General features: G+C 53.4%; 1 protein-coding gene across 3 annotated transcripts; it reads left to right on the top strand.

Moving 5' to 3' along the window:
* The first annotated feature begins 260 nt into the window (after positions 1–260).
* On the top strand, positions 261–23,560 carry CDHR1 (cadherin related family member 1). Of its 3 annotated transcripts, XM_043477214.1 has the most exons (18): positions 261–494; positions 812–897; positions 1,023–1,118; positions 1,917–2,062; positions 2,918–2,968; positions 4,098–4,187; positions 5,396–5,482; positions 7,030–7,146; positions 8,238–8,381; positions 10,109–10,187; positions 11,464–11,564; positions 14,397–14,600; positions 15,242–15,394; positions 17,087–17,251; positions 17,674–17,741; positions 18,277–18,505; positions 20,307–20,564; positions 21,160–23,560. In XM_043477214.1, the coding sequence occupies exons 2-18, from the start codon at positions 828–830 to the stop codon at positions 21,718–21,720; spliced, it is 2,619 nt and encodes an 872-aa protein (XP_043333149.1). In that variant the 5' UTR covers positions 261–494; positions 812–827; the 3' UTR covers positions 21,721–23,560. The 3 variants fall into 3 exon arrangements, with proteins under 3 accessions (XP_043333149.1, XP_043333151.1, XP_043333152.1); XM_043477216.1 differs by lacking the exon at positions 812–897 and having other exon boundaries at positions 263–494; XM_043477217.1 differs by lacking the exons at positions 261–494; positions 812–897 and adding an exon at positions 529–637.
* Positions 23,561–26,464: the final 2,904 nt, after the last annotated feature.

Below are 26,464 nucleotides of genomic sequence, written 5' to 3'. Positions count from 1 at the left end.
CTGAAAGTCACCGAGGAAGTTCATTAAAAAGGAAAACTCCAGTGGAGCCCGGCCCTGCCAGGACTTGGCGACCCACAAAAAGCCCCCGTTTTCCAGTGCCCTGCGGTCCTGGGGTCCCCTCGGCTCCCGCGCTGCAGACCTGGGACAGGGGCACTCTCGTCCCCCCCTCCCGCCCCCCTGCCCTCGCCCCCTGCCGGGAGCCGGTTCCCCTCAGCTCTGCACCCACTAATTGGTCTCATTAGGAGGCGGGCGGGCGGCTCCAGCGGCGCGGATCGGAGCTGTGTCATCCGCTTAGCGCCCTCGCATCCCGCCCGCGCCCCCTCCCGCCGCCGCCGCCGCCCCCATCGTCAGCTCCGCACTGGTCGTGCGCCCAGGGCATGCTCCGCGCTCCGGAGCCCGGCCTCGGCTGCGGGGAGCCGCACCACCCGCCCGCAGAGACATGGGGCGCGGCGCGCCGGCCGTCCTGGCCGTGTGGATGCTGCTCCTCAGCCTGGGTGAGTGGCCGCAGGGTCCAGAGGGCCCCGATAGGGACGAGAAATGGGTGCCAGCTCCATCCGGGTGACCTAGGGACAGTGCTGGACCGTTCGCTTCCCGAGTGGGACGGGGGACGGGGACAAGGACAGAGACTGGGCGGGAGGTACGGGGAACCCCTGCGGCTCTTTGCTGCTTCAGGAGCAGCTTTGGCGGCTGCAATGGGGGCTGTGGGAGGGTGTCCCCACTCCCCGTGTGACCTTGGCCAGGGACCTGTCCCTCTCTGGGTCGCGATTTCCCAGTCTGCCCACCGATAAGGCTGAAATCGGCCGCTGCCTAGGTCCCAAACAGCCCAGATGGTGCGTGTCCCTGACAAGTCCAGCCCAGTCCGAGCCCACGGGAGGCGGTCGCCGCGGGACCTAGTGGGTGCGCTGGGGTCGAGGAGGGGAGTACCCGCCTGCCTGCTTGTGGGGCCAGACAGCGCGACCACGCGGGTGCGAAGCTGTCCCCCCGCGTTTCCGGCTGTCCTCTGTTCTGTGTTCTCTCCCTAGCTCAGGCCAACTTCGCCCCCCACTTCTTCGACAACGGGGCGGGCAGCACCAACGGAAACATGGCCCTGTTCAGCCTCCCGGAGGACACCCCGGTGGGTGAGTAGCCCTGGCGCCCGCCCCGCACAGTCTCCCAGAGGAGGGACCCACGTTCCCCTGGACACGGGGACCGAACCCGTGACGCCTCCGAACCTATCGAGAGGCCGAGCGCCAGGCGGCAGGCGCTCCCTAGGCGCCCTGTTTGCGCTCCGAATCCCCCAGGGCTGTAGCAGAAAGGTCTCCATACAGTCTTGGAGACCTGAGCCTGGGCAGTTCTGGAGATCCAGCCGCAAGCCCAGAGACATGACCAGCCCTAAGAGGCAGGCGGAGGTGCCCAGATCCGGGGCTCCTGACCCTCTGTATTTATGACCTTGAACAAAGCACTTACTCCCAGAGCCCCAGGGCTCTAGGCTTCAAAACGGTCCCAAGACAATGAATTCACTGGGATCTGCAGAGATGGGGAAGGGGAGGGGGTTTTGCACTTCCTCTCCTTCACTGGATGGGCAGAACCCTGAGAATAAGGACAAGGGCCGTGTGAAAGGAGCACCCGCTGCGAATTCTCTGAAGAACTAGGCCAAGCGTGGGGAACAGTGCGCTGTTGGCTCTCTGCTCCACCTTAATGACTCCTCCCTTTTCCCTCCTCCCCCATCTCCAGTCTTGGCTCCAGGCAGAGACCCTAGAGTTAAACCCAGCAGCCCTGAAGCCCTCTGTAATCTATATTCTAGATCACAATCTGTAAAGCAGTGGATACTAGCCACTAACTGATAGTCGGGAAGAATAAAGAAGAAGAGAGGGAAGCAGCCAGCGGAGGCAAGGTCAGCAGCCAGTGCTCAGCGTGGCCCCTCTGTCTTCTTCCAGGCTCTCATGTGTACACCCTGAATGGAACAGACCCCGAGGGAGACCCCGTCTCCTACCACATCAGCTTTAACCCCAGCGCTAGAAGCGTCTTTTCAGTTGACCCCAACTTGGGAAACATCACCCTGATTGAAGAGCTGGACAGGGAGGTATGGGGACCTGGGAGGAGCATTGCCTGCCAGGGGTGCAGACGGACGGACCTTGGTGGGCTGGAAGGTGCCCTCAAAAGCATCCTTGGAGAGGTCTCATAAGTCACAGAAAATTCAGCCAGCAGATCAGGGCTGGAAAGACTGGTTTTTGTTTTTGTTTTTGTTTTTTTTGAAAGACTGGTTTTAAGGGCAGGTCTGACTTGGGTAAAACTACATCCCTCTATGCCCTCTGAACCTGCGGGTGACAGGCTGTGTTTCCCTTGTGAGACCCCATACCAGGCTGGTGAACCAGCTGCCTGGACCCCAGCTGTGGGGTGCTGCCAGCAGACCCCACCAGCCCAGAGAAGGGACGCGGTGGGTCTCAGATGCAGCTCTGGGGACACGGCAAAGGAGATATGACTGCTGCCCCTGCCTGTCACCCCAGGGGAGGACAGGGGGACCCCGACACCCTTCCTCACTGAGGTCCCACCATGTCCCGGGGGGGGTTGAAACACCACAGACCTGGATCTCTGAGGAACCGTAGAATACAGAGCAGTGTAGCAGAGATGAAGGGGAGAAAGAGGAAATTTTTTAAAGGGATGAAACACCCCTTCCTGCGTCCTCCAGCACACCAGTTAGCATCTCTCATTCTAGCAGGAGGGTGCGTATTCTGTTGGCACCCAAGCCCTCTGGGTTTATGAGAACTCTTGATGGGTTAAACCCCAAACCAGGTCTCAAGCATGAGCCTGGCCAGAGGTGCAGAGGAAGCTTTTGGCCACCCCGCCCTGCTCCAGGGCCCCTCTGATGTGCCCAGCTCCAGGGGTCCTCAGGGCACCTCCGACTCCCTGCCCCTCACTCTGCCCTTGCGCTTCACAGAGGGAAGATGAGATTGAAGTCATTATCAGCATTTCCGATGGGCTGAACCTGGTGAGTGCACGCTGCAGCCAGCCCCTGCAGCCTCTCCCTGGGTCTGAGCACTATTTCCTCCCCCAGGGGCTGGGGGTGGGGGCTCCCAGCTGAAGTCCAACAAGTTCTGCCCCAGGGAGCTCATAGGAGAGGGGACGGAAGGGAGAGAGTGGGAAGAGACAAGACCTGTCCGCTGCCCTTCTGACGGAGCACCCCCACATTCCTCAAGCAGCATCTCCTCAATCCCGCCCTCCCCACCCTCTCCTCCGACCTGGCTCTTGGCTCCATCCTCATCACACAAACTGAATACCTGGGCTCGCATCCCTCCTCCCTCACCTCTTTCTACACAGCCTCCACTTTCATCAATCCCTCTTTAGTGCTTCTCAGATAATCCCAGGGGCTCCCCTCCCTCCAAGGCTCCCGGACCCCAGTCTGGAGCCCCCACTGTGCAACACAGTCCTGCCTGGCCACAGTCCCCCGGCTCAGAAGATGCTACCAGCTGCTCCTCACTACCCTCAGGATGGAATCCTAGTTTCAGAGACTGGCATTCAGAACACCCTCAGCCTCACCCACCTTCTCTCCCACATTCACCCTAAATCTGCTTCCATTCTGTTCTCTGAACTCACCAGGCCTTTCACTTTGCCTTTGCGATGCTGCTGCTTCTTTCCGACATACCTTCCACCCCCTTCTCCCTCTCACCCGACGACTGGCTTACTTCCCAGGCCTTCCTGGTGTCCTCCACTAGCTGGGTCAGAGGCCTCTTCTCCCAGCCTCCTAGACCAGTGCCTTTACCCAGGTTGGGGCACACGGTGCCCCCAGAGTGGTGCAGTGCAGGCCCCTGCCCTCAGCGCCCAGCATGTTGCTGTTGTCAGGCTGAAAGATAACACACTTGTACAAGCTGACCTTTGCCCACCACTCCACCCTGCAAATTTCACACCGTCAGGCAGAACACAGCGCGTGGCTTCAAGTAGTTGCTTAATAATATGTGCTTCATGAATGATCAAAAGAGGGAAGGAAGAAGGGAGGGGGGAAGGAAGGAGGGAAGGGGAGAAGGGGGCAGAGACTACACCTGGGGTGTTAGAGGACATTGTTCCTTTATCACCCGGAAGGTCTCACTGTCCCAACTCCTGTCCCCTTTGCTTCTTTTCAGGTGGCAGAAAAAGTCACGATCCTAGTTACTGATGCCAATGATGAGGCGCCCAGGTTTATCCAGGAGCCCTACGTTGTCCAGGTTCCCGAGGTGAGCGAGGGGCCCTCAAGCAGTGTTGATGCACTCCCACCCAGACCTGTGGCCTGTCCTCTGGACTGACCTGTGGCCTGGCCAAGGGCAACCGGGCTCTGGGGTGACGAGCCCCCTCCATCACTCACTAACCTCTGGAGACACCTCCCCTCTGTGTCCCCCCCCACCCCCATTGCCGTCCCCTCATACATTCATTATTATTCCAAAGGAATGTTTATTTACCATTCTCCATTAGAATTTTAGTGTACTCTTATTGTGGAAGTGTGAAATAAACAGAAAATTAGAAAAATAAAGAGTTTCAAAAACCACTCTTAATCTCTTCAGCTTGAGACAGCGTTGTTAAATTTGGGGGGATTTCCTTCTCTTCAGTTCTGTGATTATAGGTTCTTGTTTTCTGTTCGTTTTACATAGTTGTGACTACTAAACATATGCTTTCTGTAGTCTCTTTTTCACTGAATTTATAGCATAAGCATGAAGTTGTAATCGTGAAGTTGGGGTAACTAACATTTTAATAGCTTTCCTTTAATAGCACATTTCAGCATTTACTGAACTGTTCCTTTATGTCTGCATATTAAAGGTGCTTTAAATTGTTGCCATCGTAAGAAACATCAGACTCTGAACTTAAAAGTTCCTTTTCTCTAATGGGAATGATTTGAAATTGCTAGGTCAAAGCATGGGTACATGTGAGGTGTTGTCAAATTGATTTTCCAGAATGGCACCTGTTTGCCTTTACCCTGGCATGTGGGAAAGGGTATGTCTCCTGGTTCCTGGCCCACACTGGGGATTCTTGCAGTTTTAAATGTCTGCTAATTCCGTAGGAGAAAGCTATTCTTTTTGGCTCTAAGCTGCACGTGTGTGATCCCTGGTGATACTGAATATGTGCTTGTTGATTAACTGTTTCCAGTCATTTCATATTTAAACCCTTTGTCTATTGGGAGCCCTAGATTTTTCTTTCTCTTTCCCTCCTTTTCAGAAGCAGGATGTCTGTTTGTTCCCCCTTTCCTCTCCCTTTCCTGACCCCACTTTGACTCCAGTGTCTCATCTATCAAGGCCCCTCCTCCTGTTCATGCTCCCTGGGTCAATGACCACCTTTCACCTCTTTTTAGCCCTCAGTCCCCTGACCCCACCTTTCCATGCCCCCGCACCCCAGCTCCCCGAGTACCTGTCACTGCTCCTGGGACTCACCCTCTGTGGCTGTGATCCCTCAGGACACACCTTCTGGGACCAGTATCGCCAGGGTCCGTGCAGTGGACAGGGACACAGGCTCTGCAGGGAGCGTCACCTACTTCCTGAAGGTAAGGTGGGGTGCTCAGGAAATAACCAGAGGCCTGGGCTGGTGGGGATGCCTGGATGGCCTCCACCTCCATCCGTCAGGTCCGTGCCTCAACGATTCCCAAAGATTATCAGAGATGGTGCATCCGATCCCAACGAGGTCTCAGTAAACTCAGAGGTGGGACCAACAAGTGGGGACACGAGGCTGGCCTGAGCAGAATCCTTCTTCCCCTGACTGGCACATCCTGGCTCCCACCAAGTTGACCTGCCTTCCTTTCCCCAGATTTCAGGACCCTCACCTCACCACTGGCCAACCCCTTCCCCAGGAGATGACCCGGGCACTTGGTACCCACACAGAGTAAAAGAAACCTGTCTGGGCCTAGAATTGTCAAGAGGAAAAAGGGAAGAGGAGGCAGCTCTCAGGAGGAGCAGAGCTGTGACACCCCCTCCCCACCCTTGTCCATCCTGTCCGCTCTGTTAAAGGCAGAGACCCCAGCCCGTATCTCCCGCCTCTCCCCCAGCTCCTACAGAACCCACTGCCTCCCTCCCACGGCTGCTGTTTCCAGAACTCATCCTCTTCTCTCCACATTTAATCTCTTGCTTTCACAATTTTCAAGGCAGTACATCTCAGCGGTTAGAAACCCTGGAAACAGTCCTGGGCTCCACTGGTTCTAGAGAGATCCCACCACTTCCCCTGCACGGGGGTTCAACCGCTATGTGACTTTGCCTGCTCACTTTCCTCATGCGAGTGGGAAAGGTGAAACCACATCCTCATTGGATTGTGGGGATTGTGTGCGTATGTGCTAAGTCACTTCAGTCATGTCCAACTCTGTGCAACCCCGTGGCTGTAGCCCGCCAGGCTCCTCTGTCCATGGGATTCTCCAGACAGGAATACTGGAGTGGGCTGCCACGCCCTCCTCCAGGGGATCTTCCTGACCCAGGGATCGAACCTGTGTCTCTCGTATCTCCTGCATTGGCAGGTGGATTTGTTGGCACTTTAGTGCCACCTGTGAAGCCCATTGTGAGGATTAAACCCATGAAAAGCTCCAGCAACAGCTCTTGACCTTCAGTGACCCCTCTTCAGATCAAAGATCACCTCCTGTCCCCACCTGACCTCCCCCACCCCCACCCAGATGCGGCCTGACTGACCCACAGTCACTTAATGGTGGGGTTGGACGATCCTGAAGGTTCTCTCTGTCTCTACGGCTTTCAGTCCACACCCCCTCTAGGTTAGAGCATGCTGCTAACGTTTCCACCTGGGAACTCTAGGCCAGAGTTTAGCCCTGATCTGGCCCTGTTGTTTTCTAGCTGAGACCTAGAGAAAAGCTGAGGCCCTGCTGGAAGGGAACATCTTGGTTGGACTGAGGGGGGTGGAGAGGAAGCCCTGAGCTGCAGGAAGGGGGACTCTGGAGACAGGAAAGGCTGAGAGCCCTGAAGTTGCACCTCAGCCCCTAGGTAGGAGTTCCTGTGACAAAGGATGGTGAAGACTCCCTTTCAGTAAGCAGAGCGGGTGTTCCTGGGGCCGGCCTGGGTCCCACCCCAAGGCCCAGCCTGCCGCTCACTCTTACAGAATCCGCACTCCTCCAAGTTCTCCGTGGACCACCACAGCGGTGTGCTGCGCCTCCAGGCCGGGGCCACCCTGGACTACGAGAAGGCCCGGGCCCACTTCGTCACTGTGGTTGCCAAGGTAACAGAGAGGAAGGAATGGGAGCATCCCGGCTGTCCTCAGCCTCCGTCGGGGGAAGCTGCCCTCGGATGGGGGCAGTTAGGTTCTACCATGGAGGAGACAGACGGTACCATGGGGGCGCGAGTGGGGCTGCCGCAGCTCGGGATCTGTGTTGAGCGGACCCTGCCAGACACGGACATATTCTTCAGGGATGCTGGTGTCTGTGGGCCGGGGAGGGCATATTCCCTCCTGGGAGAGGGTGTCTGCCCCCTCAGGACTGACAGGCCAGCCTCCCCTCTGTAGGCTCAGTGTCCATACCCTCACATCCCACACAGCCTGGCCCCTGGGCACGTCCGTTTATCCAGGCTTGCCCATCCCGCCTCTTCCTCTCTCTGTGACCAGTAACCCACTCTGAGTCTCAATTTCCTCATCTGCCCACCCCAAAACTTGACTAAATTCCTCATATTTCTAAAGTGTGTGGTGTAGGGTTTGCAACTCAGCAAGTGCTCAAATGTGACTGCTCTTCCCCTTGAGGGCAGGAAACCCCAGCCTTCTTTCTAAGCCCCAGGTTTTCTTTTCCAGGAAAGTCCGGGCTGGTCACATAGGCCACAGGGCACCCCGCCCCCCCCGCCCCGTCCCAGCCTGTGTCGGGAGGCCTGAGCCAACTCTGCCTGCCAGTTACCCCATGAGGGCTGGCTTGGTGGGCGCACACTTCCATGATGTATCCTCAGGCGTGGGTCCACCTCATATTCTCTGAAGATTCTCAGGAGACTTTGCGGCTGGGCTCCTGGCTGGGAGGAGAGATTTTGGCTCTGACCCCCTCCTCCTCTGCTACTCTTCAGAGATGATTTCCCTAGAGAGAAACCTAACCCTCTTTCCAAAGGAACGCTTTTGAGCACCTACTGCGCACTGGCTGAAGACCTTCATGCATTATCTCATTTAATTTTCCTAACACCCATAGGACGGGGAAAATTATCTCTAAGTGGCATAGAAGCAAACAGAAACAGGGCGGGCAGCTGGCCTCGAGGCCAGTCAGTGGCAGGAGCCAGATTCCGTGGGAGTCTGCTCGACTCTGGAGCCCAGCCTCTCTTCCCTCTCTGATTCTTCTGCAGGATGGCGGGGGAAAGCTGCGAGGGGCCAACGTGGTGCTCTCGGCCACCACCATGGTCACGGTCAATGTGGAGGATGTGCAGGACATGGCCCCTGTCTTCGTGGGCACGCCCTACTATGGCTATGTGTATGAGGACACCCTTCCGGTGGGTAGCTGCACCCCGCAACCCATGTCACCTCCAGATGCCTCCTGCCCTGTCCTCTGCACTGCCCGAGGGTCCCCCTGGTGGAGACGATTAGGCTCAGCCCAAGCTCGCGTGCCTCACATGGAGGCCAGTTCTGGATTCACTGACTCAGGCCACACACAGGCCATTTTGCATCGGGAAGTGTAAGGGGGAAGAAGAAGTTGCTCATGTGTGGAGCACCTATTGGGTGCCAGGGCTGTGCCAGGCATGTCTTCACTCATCCACACTTACCCCAGACTGGCTGCAAGTGTCAGCCCTTCAAAAGGGCTGTGAAGAGAAGCTGGGAGGAGAGCTGATGGTTTGGTTTAGAGGGGACCTTTCCTACACCTGACAGGAGGTGAGGTGCCAAAATTTTCCTTCCTTTCCTCCAGGCCTGTAGCCTGAGGCCCCTCACGCCAGTAGTTCTCCCACAGTTTGCTGCTGAATCACCATGACCCTTGTCAGACATCACATGTGGGCCCATCACAAAGGCTATCTTCAGCCTCTGCCCCTCTGCCTCTCAATTTCCAGTCCTGGGCCTGGCATCCGAGGGCCGGCCTACCCTCCACCCAGGAGCCGGCACCATCCTTTACTCAGCCCAGCCCGTCTCCCTACCCCACCCTTTTCCCTTCGCCTGACATGTGCCCGTGGGCATAATGCCCCTCGTCTTTCTCAGCTCAGCCCAGGCGCCACTTTCCCCTTGATGGTGCACCCATGTGTTACTATACCCCCCAACCAGACTATGAGCTCCCAGCCAGCAGGGGCCAGGCTGGAGTCAACCCTTACATGGCTGGCCGCAGTTCCAGAACTCTCCATGGAATGGAAAAATGGAATTGCATTCTCCAGTCTCACTTCCCCAATTTCTGATTATTACCAACTTCGTAAAACAATGAAAACAGTTGCTGAGCACCACTCATGTGCTAGGCCCAAGTTGAGAAACCACCTTTCCGGAAGTTGACAGTTGAGTGGTGGAGAGGGACACAGAGTGAGGGAGAGAGAAAGGCTGGGCTTCCCCCGTGGGGGCCATAGGGCAGAGCAGCGGGAGGCCCAGAGGGTCCTGCTGGGGCGCTAAGGGGGAAAGAGGTGCCGGGAATGGGGGGACAGGACAGTCAGGAAGCAGCCATGAGGATGGGGAGGCCTCTGGGGTGAAGGGTCTGCGTAGGGAGGTCAGGAGAGGGTGGCAGGCAGGGCTTGAACAGGGCTTGCCAGTTGGGGCAGTTTCCCAAACCCTTTGAGCAGCCCCTGCAGCCACAGGACAAAATCCTAGTTCCTGGACTTTGCATTGGACCCCCTCTGCCTGGCCCCTCTCCCGCCTCTCCCTTCAGGCGCCTCTGAAGGCCAAAGACAGATGAGGCAGCAGGTGTGAGGCTGGAGGGTAGGCAAGAGAGGTGAGGCTTGAGGGTGGTGCGTGGGGAAGGAGGCGTCTAAGAGGTGTGAGGAGGAGGCCCAGGCAGGAGCCCTGAGTGTCCCTGGGCAGCTGCGTGCCAACCCATGTTGGGGGCAGGCAGAGGGGCTCAGGCTGTCCCTCCAGCCCTGGGAGGCCGGGGGCTATGAGCTCCCTGTAGAGCAAGGATGGGGCCTCGCAGAGGCCTGACTCTCGAGTGGGGCGGCACCTCCCTCTGTGATGGGGGCAGTATCTGGGGAAGGGAGAGCCCCGGCACCCCCCACCTCCGACACTGGCCGCAGGCAGCTGCTCCTGTTCCTCCCAGGGCTCAGAGGTCTTGACGGTGGTTGCCATGGATGGAGATCGGGGCAAACCCAACCGTGTTCTCTACAGCCTGGTGAATGGTGAGTCTGGGGCTAATTGCTGGGCTGTAGGTACAAATCCCTGGGTGAGCAGAGTGAGATGCCCAGTCTCTCTGGGTCCCAGTTCCCTCATCTATAGGCCAGAAGTACAAGGTGCATGGAGAGGAGAGGCTGGGCCCTCCAGGAGGCGGCACGTCTCCTTGGGCATCTGCTCTGGGCCCTGCCTGTCGTTATGTCCAGTAGCAGGGAGGGATGCACTGGGTGGGCAGGGGCAGTGGTGTTACTGAGAGCAGCGCAGGTGGGGCCAGTTCACATTCCCACACACTCGTGGGCATCTGCTCGTTGATAGGAAGGGGTGGCAAGCTTTATTACACTCTAAATTGCTATGGGTTTTTTTCTCATTCCTTTAAATGTTTTGGCTTAGAGCATATTATTGAATTAAGTGAGTTAAATACAGTGATGATTCGGGGTGTCCCAAATACTCACCCTGTGTATGGATGAGAAAACTGAGGCTCAGAGAAGCTAAATCATCCCAAGTTCCCATTGGGTTTGAGTCTGCTGCCTCCTTCCACAATCGGGCAATAACTGAGCAGGAGGAGCCAGCTCAGGGAGGGCTCTTCAGCCCTCAGTAGCTGGTCCCCTCCAGGGGCCACCACACCTGATGCTTGGTCCCACACACACGCACACGTCTCCATGCTCTCACTCAGACACCATCACTTCCTCTGACCCTGTCCCTGGAACATGCCTGGTGCACACTCCCCTTCCAGCAGCTCACACACGTGCAAACGTGCCCACTGTCACAGACAGGCTTCTCTCCCAGGCACGCAGACCCCTGACTGCCTTCCCTCCCCTCCACAGCTGCAAGCCTTCACACACCTACCAAGCACCCAGCCCACCCCGTCTCTTCTCCCATCTTCTTGCCTCTCCTGCTACTCCTTCTCCTCCTCCAGTCTTTTTCTTCCCTCTTTGCATTGTTTCCCCCCTCCCCCTTCTCTTATCTCCCTCCCTTTGTACCTATTTCTCCTTTCTCTTTCCATCACACCTACCCACACATCACACATGCATGCATGCGTGCATGAGAGAAGCAAAATACTAGGGAACCTGAGAGCCAGAAAGTAGTGACTTGAAGCCCTAGCTCTGCACTTACTGTGTAACCTAAGACAAGTTACTGAGCCCCTCTGAGCTCAGCTTCCTCACTGGCAAGACACGGATGATAATGCAGGAGACTTGAATGAAACACCCTGTGAGGCCTGGCACAACTCCACTGCGCCACCGTGTGGCCTTGTTCAGAACTTCAGGGCACATCTCTCTGTGACAGGGAGTGATGGAGCCTTTGAGATTAATGAGACGTCTGGAGCCATCTCCGTGATGCAGAGCCCTTCCCAGCTCCGGAGAGAGGTGTATGAGCTGCATGTTCAGGTACCTCCCTGGATCTGGGCCTTCTCCACCAAAGGTGATAAGATCCTGGCCGCCCCCCTTACCCTTCAGGGCCCGCAGTCAGGGGGAAGATTTAGATACTGTTTCAGGGAACACCTACAAGAGGTGGCACCTGGTGTGGGGAGCTGAGACAAGGCAGAGAAGGTAGGATGGGGGCAGCAATGCCTTGAACGTGGGTAGGACCCGGGAAGCAGAGAGGTGTGGGGAACATTGGGTGGTGGGGGCAGGTGGAGGCATTGCAAGCGAGGAAAGCTTAGTGAGCCAAGGCTGGGGGTGAAATCACATGATATACCAGGGGCACAGTGAGGAACAAGTGGGACTTGAGCCAAGGGTCCACAGCAGCCTGTAGTGGAGAAACAGTTGGACCCCAAGTGGGGGACAGAGGAGCAAAGGCTCTGAATACGAGGTATGGATTTTTCCTGCAAAGGGCCAGCTTTGTGGCCATGCGACCTGTGATTACACAGGGACCGCAGTTAGAAGCATCCTGCACTGGGCTTAATGTTTTGCTCTTGCTGTCTTGAAATTCTTAGCAATTTTCTAACAAGGGGCCAGCTATTTTCATTTTTCACTGAGCCTTCAGATTATATAGCTAGTCCTGCCCAAGAGCAGTGAAGAGCCATGGTAAGGTTTTGAACAGGATCGGAGTCTTGTAAAAGCTCACTCTGACTGCTGACTAAACTAGAGGGGTTCTCAGATTCAGAGAGCTTGGCAAACAAAGATTTCCAGGGCGCACTACGGGGGATAGGAATGTAGTGTGTCTGGGGGAAACCCAGGACTCTGCATGTTTCGAGCTCCCAGGTGATTCTGGCACTAATCCTGGCCTGGCATCTGAAAACCCTGGTCCCAACTCGGGTTTGAAGGGAATCAGATGAGGAGCAGGGCAGCAGAGCCATCAGCCCAGGTTATAGATGGTGGGGGCCCGTGGGGGTGAGGGGAGGTGGGATGGGAAAAATGGACAGGCTGCGAACTATGAAGGAGGCGGATGCCACAGAATGTGGCTGTGAGGGGTCAGGGAGAGGAGAGGCAGGGAAGAAGCCAGTGTGGTTCCACACCATCAGAAACACACGAGGGGAGGCAAGTTGAACAGGACAGGCAGGATGCGTTTTGGTGCCTCAGGGACATTCAAGTTGAAAATCCAAACCTGAGTATACAGGTTTGAGCTTCAGGGGAGACAACACCCACATGCAGGTAGTTGTGAAAGGCTAGGAGGGAATGAGACCACTCAGAGGAGGGCTGGGGGGAGACAGGAACCACTAGCTGGGAACACCGCTGCTGGAGCATCCTGACGAAGAGGGAGGAAGGGGGAGGAGCAGGTGAAGGAGAGATCGGGGGTCAAGGCCAACCTGCAATGTGGAGTCACATTAGCCAAGGGGACGGAGCACTCTGGAGGGTGAGGGAGAGTGGCCATGCCACATGCAGTGTGGGAATTGGCGTGAAGCATCTGAGTTGGGGACAGGGCGACCATTGAGTGGGAGGAAAGAAAAGGAGGCAGAGGATATAAGTTCTAGAAAGGAAGAGTGGGACTTCCCTGGTGGTCCGGTGGTTGGGACTCCACCCTTCCCATGCGGGGGTCATGGGTTCCATCCCTGGTCAGGGAAGTTCCGAATGCCTTGGGATGTGGCCAAAAATAAATAAATAAATAAAAATTTTATTAAATAAAAAAGAAGAGTTATGAAGCAGCTGGTGTATGACAGAGTGGAGTCCAGGAGGGTAATTAGAGGACAGTAATTTGAAGACCAGAGCCTGCTTATAGGAAAGGGGGAGGAAGCCCTTCCAGGGCCTCATGTGATATTTGCCACATGTCCGTGAGGTGCCTGTGGACACTCAGCCCGGCTTGCCGGCTGTATCAGTCATCCACTGCTGCATCGCCACACCTGCCTTCCCTGCAGCCTCCCCCTGGCAAGCGGACACAAGGGCAGAATATGGCAAAGCTAGGGTTTGAACCTATGTCTGGCTACAAGAACAGGGCAGTATGATGCAGTGGAGAGAGCACTGACTAAAGAATCAGACACATCTTCCTTCTTCTAGTCCAGCTGTGTGATCCCCAGTGACCACCCGAACCCTCTCGCCTCATCTGTAAATCAGGACTAGTAATAGCACTATACTAGTTTCCTAGGACTGTTGTAACGTATTACCACAAACTTATTGTCTTAAAACAACACACATTTAAACATCGCAGTTGCTGTGGGCAGGAGTCTAGGGTCAGCTTAGCTGGGTCCTCAGTTTCAAGGTCTCTCACATGGCTGCCAACAGATATTCAGCCAAGACCGAGTCCTCATCTGAAGGCCCAGCAAGGAAGAATGAGCCTCTGGGCTCACATGGTTATTGGTGGGGTTTACTTCCTCTCGGGCTGTTGGACTAAGAACCACGGTTCCTCTCCAGCTGTTGACTGGAGATCACCCTTAGTTCCTTGAAACATCAGAGAAACTGTCAACAGAGCTGTCTGCTTTGCTAGAAAACAGAAGTTATGGTCTAATCTAATCACAAAATGACATTTCATCACCTCCGCTATATTCTATCAGTTTGAAGCAGGTCCCTAGGCCAAGCCACACTCAAAAAGAGGAGATTACAGGAATTTCTCTGGTGGTCCAGTGGCTGATTCCATGCTCCCAGTGCAGGGGGCCCAGGGTTCAATCGCTGGTCAGGGAACTAGATCTCACACGCCTTGACTAAGACCTCGTACAACCAAGTAAATTTTCTTTTTTTAAGAAAAGAGGAGATTACATAAGGGCATAGATACCAAGAAGCAGGGATCATTGGGGCCATGTTGGAGTCAGCGTGCCACACAGCCATAGCCCCCTGTCCCCCACCCAGGTGACTGAGGTCAGCTCTGCAGGGACTCCAGCTGCCCAGGCCATGGTGCCTGTCACCATCCGGATCGTGGACCTCAACAACCATCCACCGACATTCTATGGGGAGAGTGGACCCCAGAACAGATTTGAGCTGTCCATGTACGAGCACCCACCCCAGGGGGAGATCCTTCGGGGCCTCAAGATCACCGTCAATGACTCAGACCAGGTATGTGGTCCTGCCCTCCACCTGTCTTCCTACAAACCGCCGGGGACGAAGGCCCAAAGCTGAGTCTGCCTGAACCTTTCCTGCTGATGTCACCGGGGCTGGAGGGTCACAAAATGAATGAGGCAAGAGTGGGTAACCAAGAGGGAGAGGAGGGAGGGTAGACAATCAGAGACTAGCTGCATGGCCTAAAGACATCCACGATCAATTAAAAAGAAAAAGCCAGTCGGAAAAAAAGCCCCTCTGGAAGTTTCCTGGTAGCATAGTGGCTTGGATTCCCGGCTTTCAGTGCGATCGCCCAGGGTTCAACCCCTGGCTGGGTGATGAAATCCTGCAAGCCATGCATGAGGCCTTAAAAACTGGAAAATAAAAGCGCCTCTGTGTCTGACCCTCCAGACACTGTGAATGTGTCCCGTTGCCTCCTGTGCCCAAAGCAGGGCCGGGCTTTCTGGGCTTGTGTCCTCGCTTAGTCCTCGTAGTTCACTCAACTTTTCTGATTCTTGATCACCTCTCCTAAGAATACTTACTAAGATACTTACCTCCCAGGGTCAAGGGCATGCAAAGTCTCCTTGCACAGCACGACTCTATAATGAGGTTCATCCTCATTCATCTTCCCTGCTTCTTCTCTCCAAACGGTTGCCCAGGGAGCCAATGCCAAATTCAACCTGAGGCTGGTGGGACCCGGGGGCATCTTCCGAGTGGTCCCGCAGACGGTCCTGAATGAAGCCCAAGTCACGATCATTGTGGAGAACTCAGCCGCCATTGACTTTGAAAAGTCCAAAGTGTTGACCTTCAAGGTAAGTGATGCTTGAACGGCGGGTAAGGGTGTCACAGTAGTACCTAGATTCATCCTTGAGAGGTCTCTTGTCACCCCCTACCCCTCCTAGCCCTACTCTTTTCCTCTGCTCCTCCTTCTGACTTGGGGAGCAGTGAGGAGAGGAGGAGTATGATACGAGAGCTCTCCTCTACTCCTCAGCCTCACTGAGCTCCAGTGTCTAACTACAACTCTCCCCAGGAATGCAAGGAGGAGGGTGGTCCAAAGAAAAACCACCCATGTAATGTGCCATATGAATAGACTGAGAGAAAAAACTGTTTGATCATCAGGAGAGATGTTTCCTTGTTTGCACTCGACATGTTTGCATGTCAGTTGTTCTGTTAAAAACTTTAGCAAAGGAGGAGATAAGTTCCTTTGTATTTGGAATTACTCAAAATGATAAACACATAAAAATAATGTGTATTTACATAAATATGTAAATAAATATGGGGGTTGACCCAAAAGTTCATTCAGAATTTTCCATAAGATGCTGGATGTTGTGGAAAAATGCAAACAAACCTTTTGGTTAACCCAATAGTAATTAAAAGGAAAATTACTTTGCTGATATTAATTTAAATTGTTATAATTATTTATAATTATACATGCATACATACTGACAGCTAGCATCATCCTTAAAAGTGAAATTCTATACAACATTGTTAATCAACTATACTTCAATCAATCAACCAATTAAAGTGAAATTTTAAAAGCATTCTTTGAAGTCATGAACAAAACATGGATACCTGCTCTTATCAATATTGTTTAACACTGTTCCTAGAATTAAATGTTATTCCTAAATAAGAAAGGAAATAAAAGGTACAATCATTAGAAAGGAAGAGATAAACTTATCATTGTTTTTAGATAATGTGATTGCTTGCTTAGAAAAATCTAGAAGAAATAATCAAAACATTGTTAGATACTGCAAAATTGTTAACATGATGGGTTATAAAGTTAGTACACAAAATCTAATAATTTTCCTGCATTCCCAAAAAAATTACAATGAGAATAATGGAATTATAGATCACTTTTATAAGAACAACTAATGGATAAAATTCCTAACAGTTACCATAACAAGATTGGAGCATATAAATAACAAAAAAAAAAATGTACAAATTTAACAAAAAGATAAAAGAAGGTAAGAAATATAAAGACAAACCCTGTTCAAAAATGCAAATTCTCATCAGGTTAATAAAGAATCCAATGCCACTTCAATTAAGTCTTACCCAAAATTTCCTTAGGGGGGGATGTAGGGGACTTGACACAATTATACTGGCTTTTATCTGGAGAAACAAACCGATAAGAATAGTCAGGGAATTTGGGGAAAAAAAGAGTATGAGGCAAGAATTTGCTCTAACAGATATTAAATTATATTATGAAGCAAAGTTGCTTTAAATTGGAAGCAAAAAAAAAAAAAAAGTAACATGCAAACCAACGGAGCAAAAGAAACTGGTCCCAGTGCAAATGGCCACTATAAGGAACCCGGCATTGCGGTCAGTTGCAGGGGGATGATGTTTGCCTTAGAGGTGCCCCCTGCAGGTGGTGGCAGGAATAGCTGGCTGGCCCAGAGAAACTGGGAGACAAGGCAGGTGGGGGTGCAGGGGTGATACAGAATGTGACAGGTTCTTTGCAGAGAGACTGCCATCCAGACAAGTCTTCCTTTTCCTTCCTTCCCCAGCTCCTGGCCATTGAAGTGAACACCCCAGAGAAGTTCAGCTCCACAGCAGATGTCGTGATCCAGCTCCTAGATACCAATGACAATGTCCCCAAGTTCACCTCCCACTACTACGTCGCCAGGATCCCTGAGAATGCCCCAGGGGGCTCCAATGTGTTGGCTGTCACAGTGAGTTGGGGGCTGCCCCAGGGACTGGGGGTGGGGTTGGGAGCCCCACTGAAAGGGGGCCTTGTGAAGTCAGACAAACCTATTTGTCTGTTTTATTCGATAAACCCACATTCATTGGCTGTGTCCTTGGACAAGCTATGTTCCCTCTCTGAGCCTCAGTTTTTCCTTCTGTACAATGGGCATAACAGCACCTCACAGGATGATAATGAGGATATGTAATGAGAAGTAGAAGGCCTTTCAGATCTGGTTCCTCCAACGCTTGAGACCTGAGGTGAAACTAGGGCTCCAGAGCAGGCCTCCAGTTCTCCCCAGCTGGACAATCCTCCCAGGCCACCCAAACCCTTGTGTGGCTGTTGAAAGCAAGAGCTTCCAACGTGCCCTGACAAAGGGACCGGGGCCACTGGGAGCTTTCTCTCTTCCAGGCCATGGATCCAGACACAGGTCCCTGGGGTGAAGTCAAATACTCCATTTATGGATCTGGGGCAGACCTGTGAGTAGATCCAGAAGCCCAGTCAGGGCCTTGGGAAGGGATTTGGGAGGCTGAGGGCGGAGGAGGATCTGTACTGCAGGCAGGAGGAGCCTGGGCTGAACAGGACCTGGGCTGGGAGGTGAGCCTGGGGGCCGGGAATAAAGGGCAGCTGTAGAGCCTGAGGCAGAGGTGTGGGGACTCACCTGATGAGGTGAGCCTGAGACAAGTAAGGTCATCACCACAACCTGGAGCTGGGGCTCCTGGCCTCCGGGGCCAGGCAAGCAGTGCTGGGCTAGGGAGAGGAGGTCATGGGAGGAGAGGGAAGGGCTGTGACTCGGGTGAAGTTCAGCATTGATGGTTAAGTAGATGAGTGGTCCTGCCTCCCTGCATCAGACCGTGAGGATGTGGAGAGGAGCAGGTGAGATGCTCAGAGAAGCTGCCCCGTGCATCGCCGCTCCTTCTCGGAGGCGGCTCCTTGCTGAAGGCACGTGTGTGCACATGTGTGTACGTGTGCGTGCTTCTGCACACCCTTCCCTGCACTCTCTGTGCCCGGCAGCTTCCTGATCCACCCATCCTCTGGGATCATCTACACCCAGCCCTGGGCCAGCCTGGATGCTGAGGCCACTGCCAGATACAACTTCTATGTGAAGGCGGAGGACATGGAGGGCAGGTACAGCCTGGCCGAGGTGTTCATCACGTTGCTGGATGTCAATGACCACTACCCCCAGTTTGAAGAGAGCGTCCAGGAGAAGACAATGGTGCTGGGGACCCCGGTGAAAATTGAGGTGAGCTCCAAAGGTAGCCAAGCTGTCATCATGGCTTGTACTTGGCCAACTCCAGGGCCCTCGGAGCCTGTCCTCTTCCTGCCCTGCCCCAGTGGGCTTAGTAGCTTCCTCCCTTAGTATCTCGGGCCCATTGCGGGAGCCAGCCACCCGTCCAGTACTGTCCAAGAGGATCTGTGGCCCCAATGCTGGCAGCTTGTGTGTGCTTCTGGCTAGAGCCCCCTGGGGACCCTCCCTTCAGGCTTTGCAGGAGTGACTGGCCCGGGGAACCAGGGTCCCACGGCATTTCCCCATGTGAGCATCCAACAGGCTAGAAGCCACGACTTAGCTCTGCAGGCAGCCCAGCGTCCAGCTGTTGTATCCAGGAGCTGCTAGCCAGATGCCCAGAACCTGGCTGGAGATGCTGCTGCCTGCCGGGCCCCTCCACCCTCTCACCGCGGGCTGAAGTCTGGCCTCGCCCCTCTGTGGGCACCAGCCACATGACGATGCCAGGCTCTGCGTGAGCCCCTGACTCTGGCCGTCCTGGACCTGGCACTTCTGGAGTCACTGTGGCTAACTCCTCCTTGCTCCCCCCAGCAGCCACCAGCAACCCACACACCAGCAGCCTGGCTGGTGCCCCTGCAATGCCCACTCCCTACCTCTCTGTCCTTGCTCTGCCCACCCCTGGTGTGGCACTGGCCAGCTGTGAGCCTGGCGCCGGTGTCTAAATGTCCATTATTCTTAGACAAAAAAAAAAAAAAGCTTTGTCCCTGCAGCTGCAAGTGGCGCTGTGGCTTAAGAATTTCTTTTCAAATATCTTGGACTCCTGAAATAGGCAATGGTTTTTAAGGTACTTTATATACCCCTAACTTCCCTGGTGGCTCAGACGGTAAAGCGTCTGCCTACAATGTGGGAGACCCGGGTTCAATCCCTGGGTTGGGAAGATCCTCTGGAGAAGGAAATGGCAACCCACTCCAGTATTCTTGCCTGGAAAATCCCATGGACAGAGGAGCTTGGTGGGCTATAGTCCATGGGGTCGCAAAGAGTCAAACATGACTGAACGACTAAACTTTATGCTTTTTATATGCCCCTAGTGGCTCAGATAGTAAAGAATTTGCCTGCAGTGAAGGAGATCCGGGTTTGATCCCTGGGTTAAGAAGACCCCCCCGGAGAAGGGAATGGCACCCCACTCCACTATTCCTGCCTGGAGAATTCTATGGACAGAGGAGCCTGGCAGGCTACAGTCCATGGAACTGCAAAGAATGGACATGGGTCACAAAGAATTGGACATGACTTAGAGACTAACATTTTCACTTTTCACTTTCACTATGTACCCCCATCCCCACCTCCACCCAGAATTAACCTCTGAGAAAGAAGATATTATTGCCACTTTACAGATTAAAAAATAGAGACTCAGGCAGGTTACATGTTGGGTTGGCCTGAGTTCACACAGCTGTCTGCCTGCTTTCACAGCTCTGCCTTCCCAATATGGAGAGAGCATGAACCCTGAAACCCAACAGGCTTGACTCTGGACCCCAGCTCCCCTCCTTCTACCTCTCCATCCTTAGGCAAGACACTCAGCCTCCAGGCTTTTTGTTTCTTACCGGTACTGACTTGACTAGGCTTGTTCTGAGGTTGACAGCACACATAAATAGCCAAGCACAGACCCTGCCTCATTCAATTCTTCTCCCAGCTCCATTCACTCAAAATAGGATTAGGACCATTCCCCATCAACCCAGCAAACTGCATATGACCTGTCGGTTTAGCCAGGGGACACAAATGTGACCCTCAAAGTCCAGCCCCGCCTATCCCTCCCTGAGTACAGGCCACAGACCAGGATGCAGAGGAACCCAACAACCTGGTGGACTATTCCATCACCCACGCGGAGCCGGCCAATGTCTTCGACATCAATGCACACACGGGGGAGATCTGGCTCAAGAACTCCATCCGATCCCTGGATGCCCTGCACAACATCACTCCCAACGGGGACCTCACGTGGTCCCTAGAGGTGCAGGCCAAGGACCATGGCTCCCCATCCTTCAGCACCACGGCCTTGCTCAAGATTGACATCGTAGACACTGAGGTGAGTAGGAAGCCCACGTTGGGGGTTGATCAGAGGCCAGCTCAGGCCTCCCTGAAACATGGCCAGATAGAGAGAAAGACCACCTTCCTCCAGAGACACCCACCCACTGCTCACAGAGACTACCAGTGCCATCCAACGCACAGGCTTTGACATCAGGTCGAAATACCAGTTTCAACACTTTGTAGCAGTGTGACTTTGCCAAGTCTTTCCCTTCCTGTGAAATGGGACTCACGATGCCTCCTTCACTTGCGTGTTGAAAGGCAGAAGTAAAATCATGTGTGGTTCTCAGCTCAGGGTCTGGCAGGAAGTCATCCCTTAAGAGGCTCCTGATAGGCTTGGGCAGATATGACCCCTCCCCCATCAAAGGAAAGCAGTGCCACCTAATACAGGAGTTCCTCATCCAATCCAACCTGCATTGTATTTTTTTCTCTTTGTGTTTTTCTTTTTCTGGAATGAAGCTCATAGTTCTCCTCAGATTCTCTAGGGGACGACTAAGCCCAGAAAGCTTAAAAACCATCTGGCCTAAGGGAGCTCAGGGCCCCTGCTCTGTCCTCCAGGGACCAGGCAGGAGCGGCTGAACGCACCTCTCTTCCAGATGCTGTCCCGAAGCCCCATGGCTGCCTTCCTGATGCAGACCAAAGACAACCCCATGAAGGCCGTGGGCGTGCTGGCTGGCATCATGGCCGTCATCGTGGCCATAACCGTCCTCATCTCCACCGCCACCTTCTGGCGCAACAAGAAGTCCAACAAGGTCCAGCCGGTGCGGCGAGTTCTCCGCAAGCGGCCCAGCCCTGCGCCCCGCAGCATCCGCATCCAGTGGCTTAAGTTCCGAAGGACCAAGGCCACTGACAAGTTTGTGCTCAAAGAGGCTCCTCCCAACGAGAACTGCAACAACAACAGCCGGGGAAGCACACCGCCCCCCCAGGCCCCCGCTCCCCCTCCACCGCCCAGCGCGGCACCCAGCGTGGGCCAGGCCCCCTGGACGGTGCCTACCGTCTCGGGCTCGCTCGCCCCTCAGCAACCCCAACAACCATCACCAAAACCCAGGGCCGTGGCAAAACGCAAGGCCGTGGGAAGCCCCGTCCAGTCAGCTCTGGTCTCTGAGCTCAGGCAAAAGTTCGAGAAGAAGAATGTACAGAGCAAAGCTTACTTCTAGACTGTGTCCTGTGGCCCCCCTCTCCCCACTCCAGTTGCCCTGATGCCTGGGCCACGCTCCTCAACTCTGCTCCTTAGGGTCACCCCTGTTTTGTACAATGGTGTAACCCCCATAACCAGGGCTCTGGACAATGCCTTGGGCATTTATTCCTCTGGTTACGACTGCAATTGGGAAATACTTCCCCATCACACAGCTCCTCGGCACATGGGCAACACTCTGCGCAGCAGAGACTGGGCGGCAACAAGGAACCGGATTGATGTCTTCTACCCTCCAACTCCAAACCTCACAGTGTCACTTGGGTCCTGCGGGGGCCTCAGCTTTCCTAGTTCGGGAGCAGAGCCCAGGCCACATGTGACAAGGTTGACTAGCGCCTGGATCCTGAAGCCTCCAGCTAAGAGCAGGAGCAGGAAAAGGTTCGGGGGCTGACTAAGGCTGAGGGTCAGCGAACCTTGCAGGAAGCCAAATGCAGCTAGAGAGGGCAAGGATGCACTGAAAACTCTTGCCGACTGTGGGCCTGTGCCTACAAGCCATTGGAAGGTGGAGGATGGGGTCTGGGCAGAGACTGTGAGCCCCTGCTATGCCCACTCGGGACCAGGGACCCAGAGGTATGAGAGGGACTCCGTGGGAGTGAGGGCAGCTGCCCCAGCCAGGGCTGCCCTGGGCCCAGAGATGGCTGGAGCCAAGCTGGTTGCCCCAGAGACATCCCCAGGAGCAACGGGTACCCTTAGGAGCTGTCCCACTCGAAGTCCTTGAGGAGACAGAGCAGGGCTGAGATCTGGGGAGACTTCTGTTTTTATCCAGCTCTTCTGCTCACGTGCGATAACCTTGGGAAAGCTCATCCTCTTTCTCATCTGGAAAATGAAGAAAGTGAATCAGCCTTATTCACAGGTCTGGGGTGAGGATCAAAGCAAGTAGTAGTGATGAGGGCTTTAACCAAGTGCAAAACAGCACAAATAGGAAGTATTTTTCCCCTGGCCAGTTCTCCAGGGTACAGCTCTTCCGCAAAGTATTAGGAGCCTCCCAGCTGTTCTGCCAAGCACCCCCAGGAGGCGCTGTGCTAGGGGTAGGGTGCTGCCACTGATCCGAGATGGCTGGAGCTGGACCATGGCATAGCTTCCCTTCCACATCTCCTCCCCACCCCCACCTCCCCCCAACTACATTCCCCATGCAGCCCAGGCCAGCCACTGTCAGAAAGGACCAGAGCTGGGCCACACAGCCAGCCGAAGCTCCATCTTGCCAAGATGATGAAAATGAGTTCCCAAGACGGAGGGTGATCACCAGAGGTCACAGAAGTTTGGCAGCAGGAGCCTGATTTGAGGGCTCTGGGCTCCTTAGCGTGTCCCTCTAGTTGGGCCACACCTCCTCTGCTTGTGACCACCGCCCCCAGCAGAGACGACGTGCAAGCTTCTGTTAATGCAAAGAAGTTCCATCTGACTTTAAGGACACTTGCCAAGAGGAAATACAGATATGTGCCTAGAGAGAGAAACAGAACAGTTCTTTGCATTTCACCCCACTCGCTAATAACCCCTCTAGGATATGTCTGTGAATTTAACCACAGATTGTATGCATATGTAGTTTTCTTGATTTCTGAGTTGATGTTTGGAGGTGTTACTCAGATGTGCTGGTGTGCAGGCTCCTTGCTGGGGTTTCTTCGGTCCACAACCCACGCTATATTAACAGCTGGGCTCTAACAAACTAGGAGCCCTGGCTGAACAAATGGGTATGGGTTTCAAGACTAGGTTGGATCATGTTTGTCCTTCACAAGGAATGCAGCATCCTTACAACTTGCATGCGGTCAACCTTTTTTGTAAATAATCAATAAAATCTGTTAACCAAAAGCCAACCTGACCTTCAGCTTCCTGCCTTTTAAAAAAAATTCTGCCACTCCTGCAGCATGCAGGATCTTAGTTTCCCAACCAGAGATCAAACCTGCGCCCCTGCATGAGAGCACAGAGTCTTAAACACCAGACCACCAGGGAAGTCCCTCTGGATCCCTGCTCAACATCAGTGTTAACTGACTTGTAGAGGCCAATCTTCCTGACAGCCAAGACTGGTCTGCTGCCTGGTTCTTCTTCTTTTTTTTTGCCTGATTCTTTTAATGGATCCATCCCCCGACCCCCAGATCCAACTGTGGGAGGCTGCAAAAGTTTGTCCAAATTGCCATGCGTACATCTCCAACAACAACGCATTTGTGGGGTTTGTCTACCTGAGTAGATCATGGCCTGGATGGGGCTTTTCTCCCAAGCAGGACAATCCCCAGCAGGGCTGCCTGGGGAGGAATAGGGTCTGGAGCTAGAACTAATTATCCCAGCCCAGTCCAGAGAGGGCAGGTATGGGCATGGAAGCCCACACATGGAATCAGTCGTCTCTGGGACAGTGGCACTGGGCTGGAAGTTCAGGAGAGCATCAGGGCCCAAGGGTGGGAGCTCCAGGACAAGCCCAGGAACTTGAACCAAGGCAGAGTAGATCTTGGAAACTAGGCACATGAGCAACTCTTGTGCTGGAAAGTATGGGGAGAGTGCCTCATTGCCAGCACAAGTCATGCTGAGAAAGAGGAGGAACATATGGCTTAAGAGACCAGCAAAGGCACTGGAGGAGACCCCAGACCAGTGGGAGTGAGCGTGGGCCAAGTGCCACTGCAGGGAATGGGGTGGGGGCAGGGGCAAGGGAGCGCCTGACCAGTCACACTACGACAAGCACAATGTTACACCTCAAGGTAAAGAGCTGGGAGGCAGGGGTGACAGATGGGGCAGGCTGTCCCACTCCTGGGTCTCCAAGGAGTCTGTAGAACAGTGTGTGTTTTTTCCTGTGGTTGAGCTCAGACTTTCTAATTATATGAAATAACATTGTGCTCTACAGTCTGACAGGCCTGAGTCTGAATCCTGGTTCTGCCACCTAAGTATGACTTGGGGCCAGACACCAAAGCCTCCATGGACCTCATTTTCCTCATCAATACATGGTGCAAAAAATCACTGCTATGAGGATGACAAGAGCTAATCTATGCAAAGCACCTGCCACCAGCTTTGTTTCTGCTGATGCGAGCTCAGGAGGCAGGTGCTATTCTTAGCTGTACCCGAGGGCATTTGAGGACGGCTGACGGTCCCCATGCTGGAGCATCATACCCGGAGGAGAAGGCTCCTTCTGCTCATCCTTACTTCCAGGATGTTTTCCACCCTCTGATGGGCCAGGAAACCTCTCCTGGGTACTAGGAGAAGAGAGGAGAGTGGACCAGTAGGAAGTGGGGGAAGGTGGGGCAGACTCCACAACATCTGTGACCTTTTCAGCCCTGCAGCCTGCGTTTGAGCATCTACCTTCCCAGGGAGTTAGGAATTGATGAGAACGCCCCTAAGAGGACCTGTGGGACTCTGTACTCAATGGCTGGTCAAGTATGGGGAGGAGCCACAGTCTCCCAGTTCCCTGGGGGCTGCAGGAATTCTGTTACTCTGAGGACTGGAAGCTTTTTTAAAATTATTATTAATTTTTATTGGAGTATATTTGATTTATACTGCTGTGTGAGGTTCTGCTATACAACCAAGTGAATCAATTATACATATATATAAAAGCATGTATGTGTATGTATAATTTTTTTAAGATTCTTTTCCCATACGGGTCGTTACTGAGAATTGATTAGAGTTCCCTTATGCTATATGGTAGATCCTTATGAGTTACTTACTTTATATATGCTGCTGCTGCTGCTAAGTCACTTCAGTCATGTCAGACTCTGTACAACCCCATAGACGGCAACCCACCAGGCTCCCCTGTCCCTGGGATTCTCCAGGCAAGAACACTGGAGTGGGTTGCCATTTTCTTCTCCAATGCATGAAAGTAAAAAGTGAAAAGTGAAGTCGCTCAGTCGTGTCCGACTCTTAGCGACCCCATGGACTGCAGCCCACCAGGCTCCTCTGTCCATGGGATTTTCCAGGCAAGAGTACTGGAGTGGGGTGCCATTGCCTTCTCCCACTTTATATATAGTAGCGTGTATATGTCAATCCCAATTTCCCAATTTATCCCTCCCCTACCATGAAGACTAGAAGCTTTGAGAAAATCCAGGTCAACCCACCCAGCATGGACAGTCTTCAAAGGCCCCAAGCACAGGAGGATGGACAGGGAGGATGGGGAGGATGTGAAGACTAAGGCTAATCACTGCCATGTGGACACAGGGAGGATCCCTTAGGAGATTCATAGAAATAACTGGGGAGGGGCAGTGCTCAGAAGGTCTTAGTTTCTAGAATGAAGTGGCAATGGCTTAAGTAACCATAATTTGAACAATAAAGTAAGTGACCTTACTTTATATCAATAGTCTAGTGATGTTGGTGATGTTATAAAATTGTACAAATGTACCTCTTTGGCTTAGTGAGGTCCAGTCATTCATTTATTAATCAATAATTTACTGAATCCTTCTTTTAGTAACACAGTGTCTGAATATACATATTACCTGTCTCAGGCCTTCTTCTAGGTGTTAGGGATACAGGATCTAACAAGCAAAAATAAAAGAGAAAAAGGACAAAACACTTCTATCAGGTTGCTAACTACATATACCTAAGACTAGCAATGGCTTCCCTCTAAAAGCAAGTAGACCTGCTTACAAATGTCTCCTGAATCAAAGGCACTTACCTTAAAATGACAGTCTAAGCTCTAAACAAATTCCCAAGAGCATGCCAACTGAATCTAAAACTACTGCATCTTTGAAACATTATTTACACAGAACACTACTTAAACATTCATTAAACAGAATGTGAATTAA

The sequence above is a fragment of the Cervus canadensis genome, chromosome 8 (genome assembly GCF_019320065.1).
Source record: "Cervus canadensis isolate Bull #8, Minnesota chromosome 8, ASM1932006v1, whole genome shotgun sequence".
Taxonomy (NCBI): Eukaryota; Metazoa; Chordata; class Mammalia; order Artiodactyla; family Cervidae; genus Cervus; species Cervus canadensis.
This window is presented reverse-complemented; position numbering and strand designations above follow the sequence as displayed.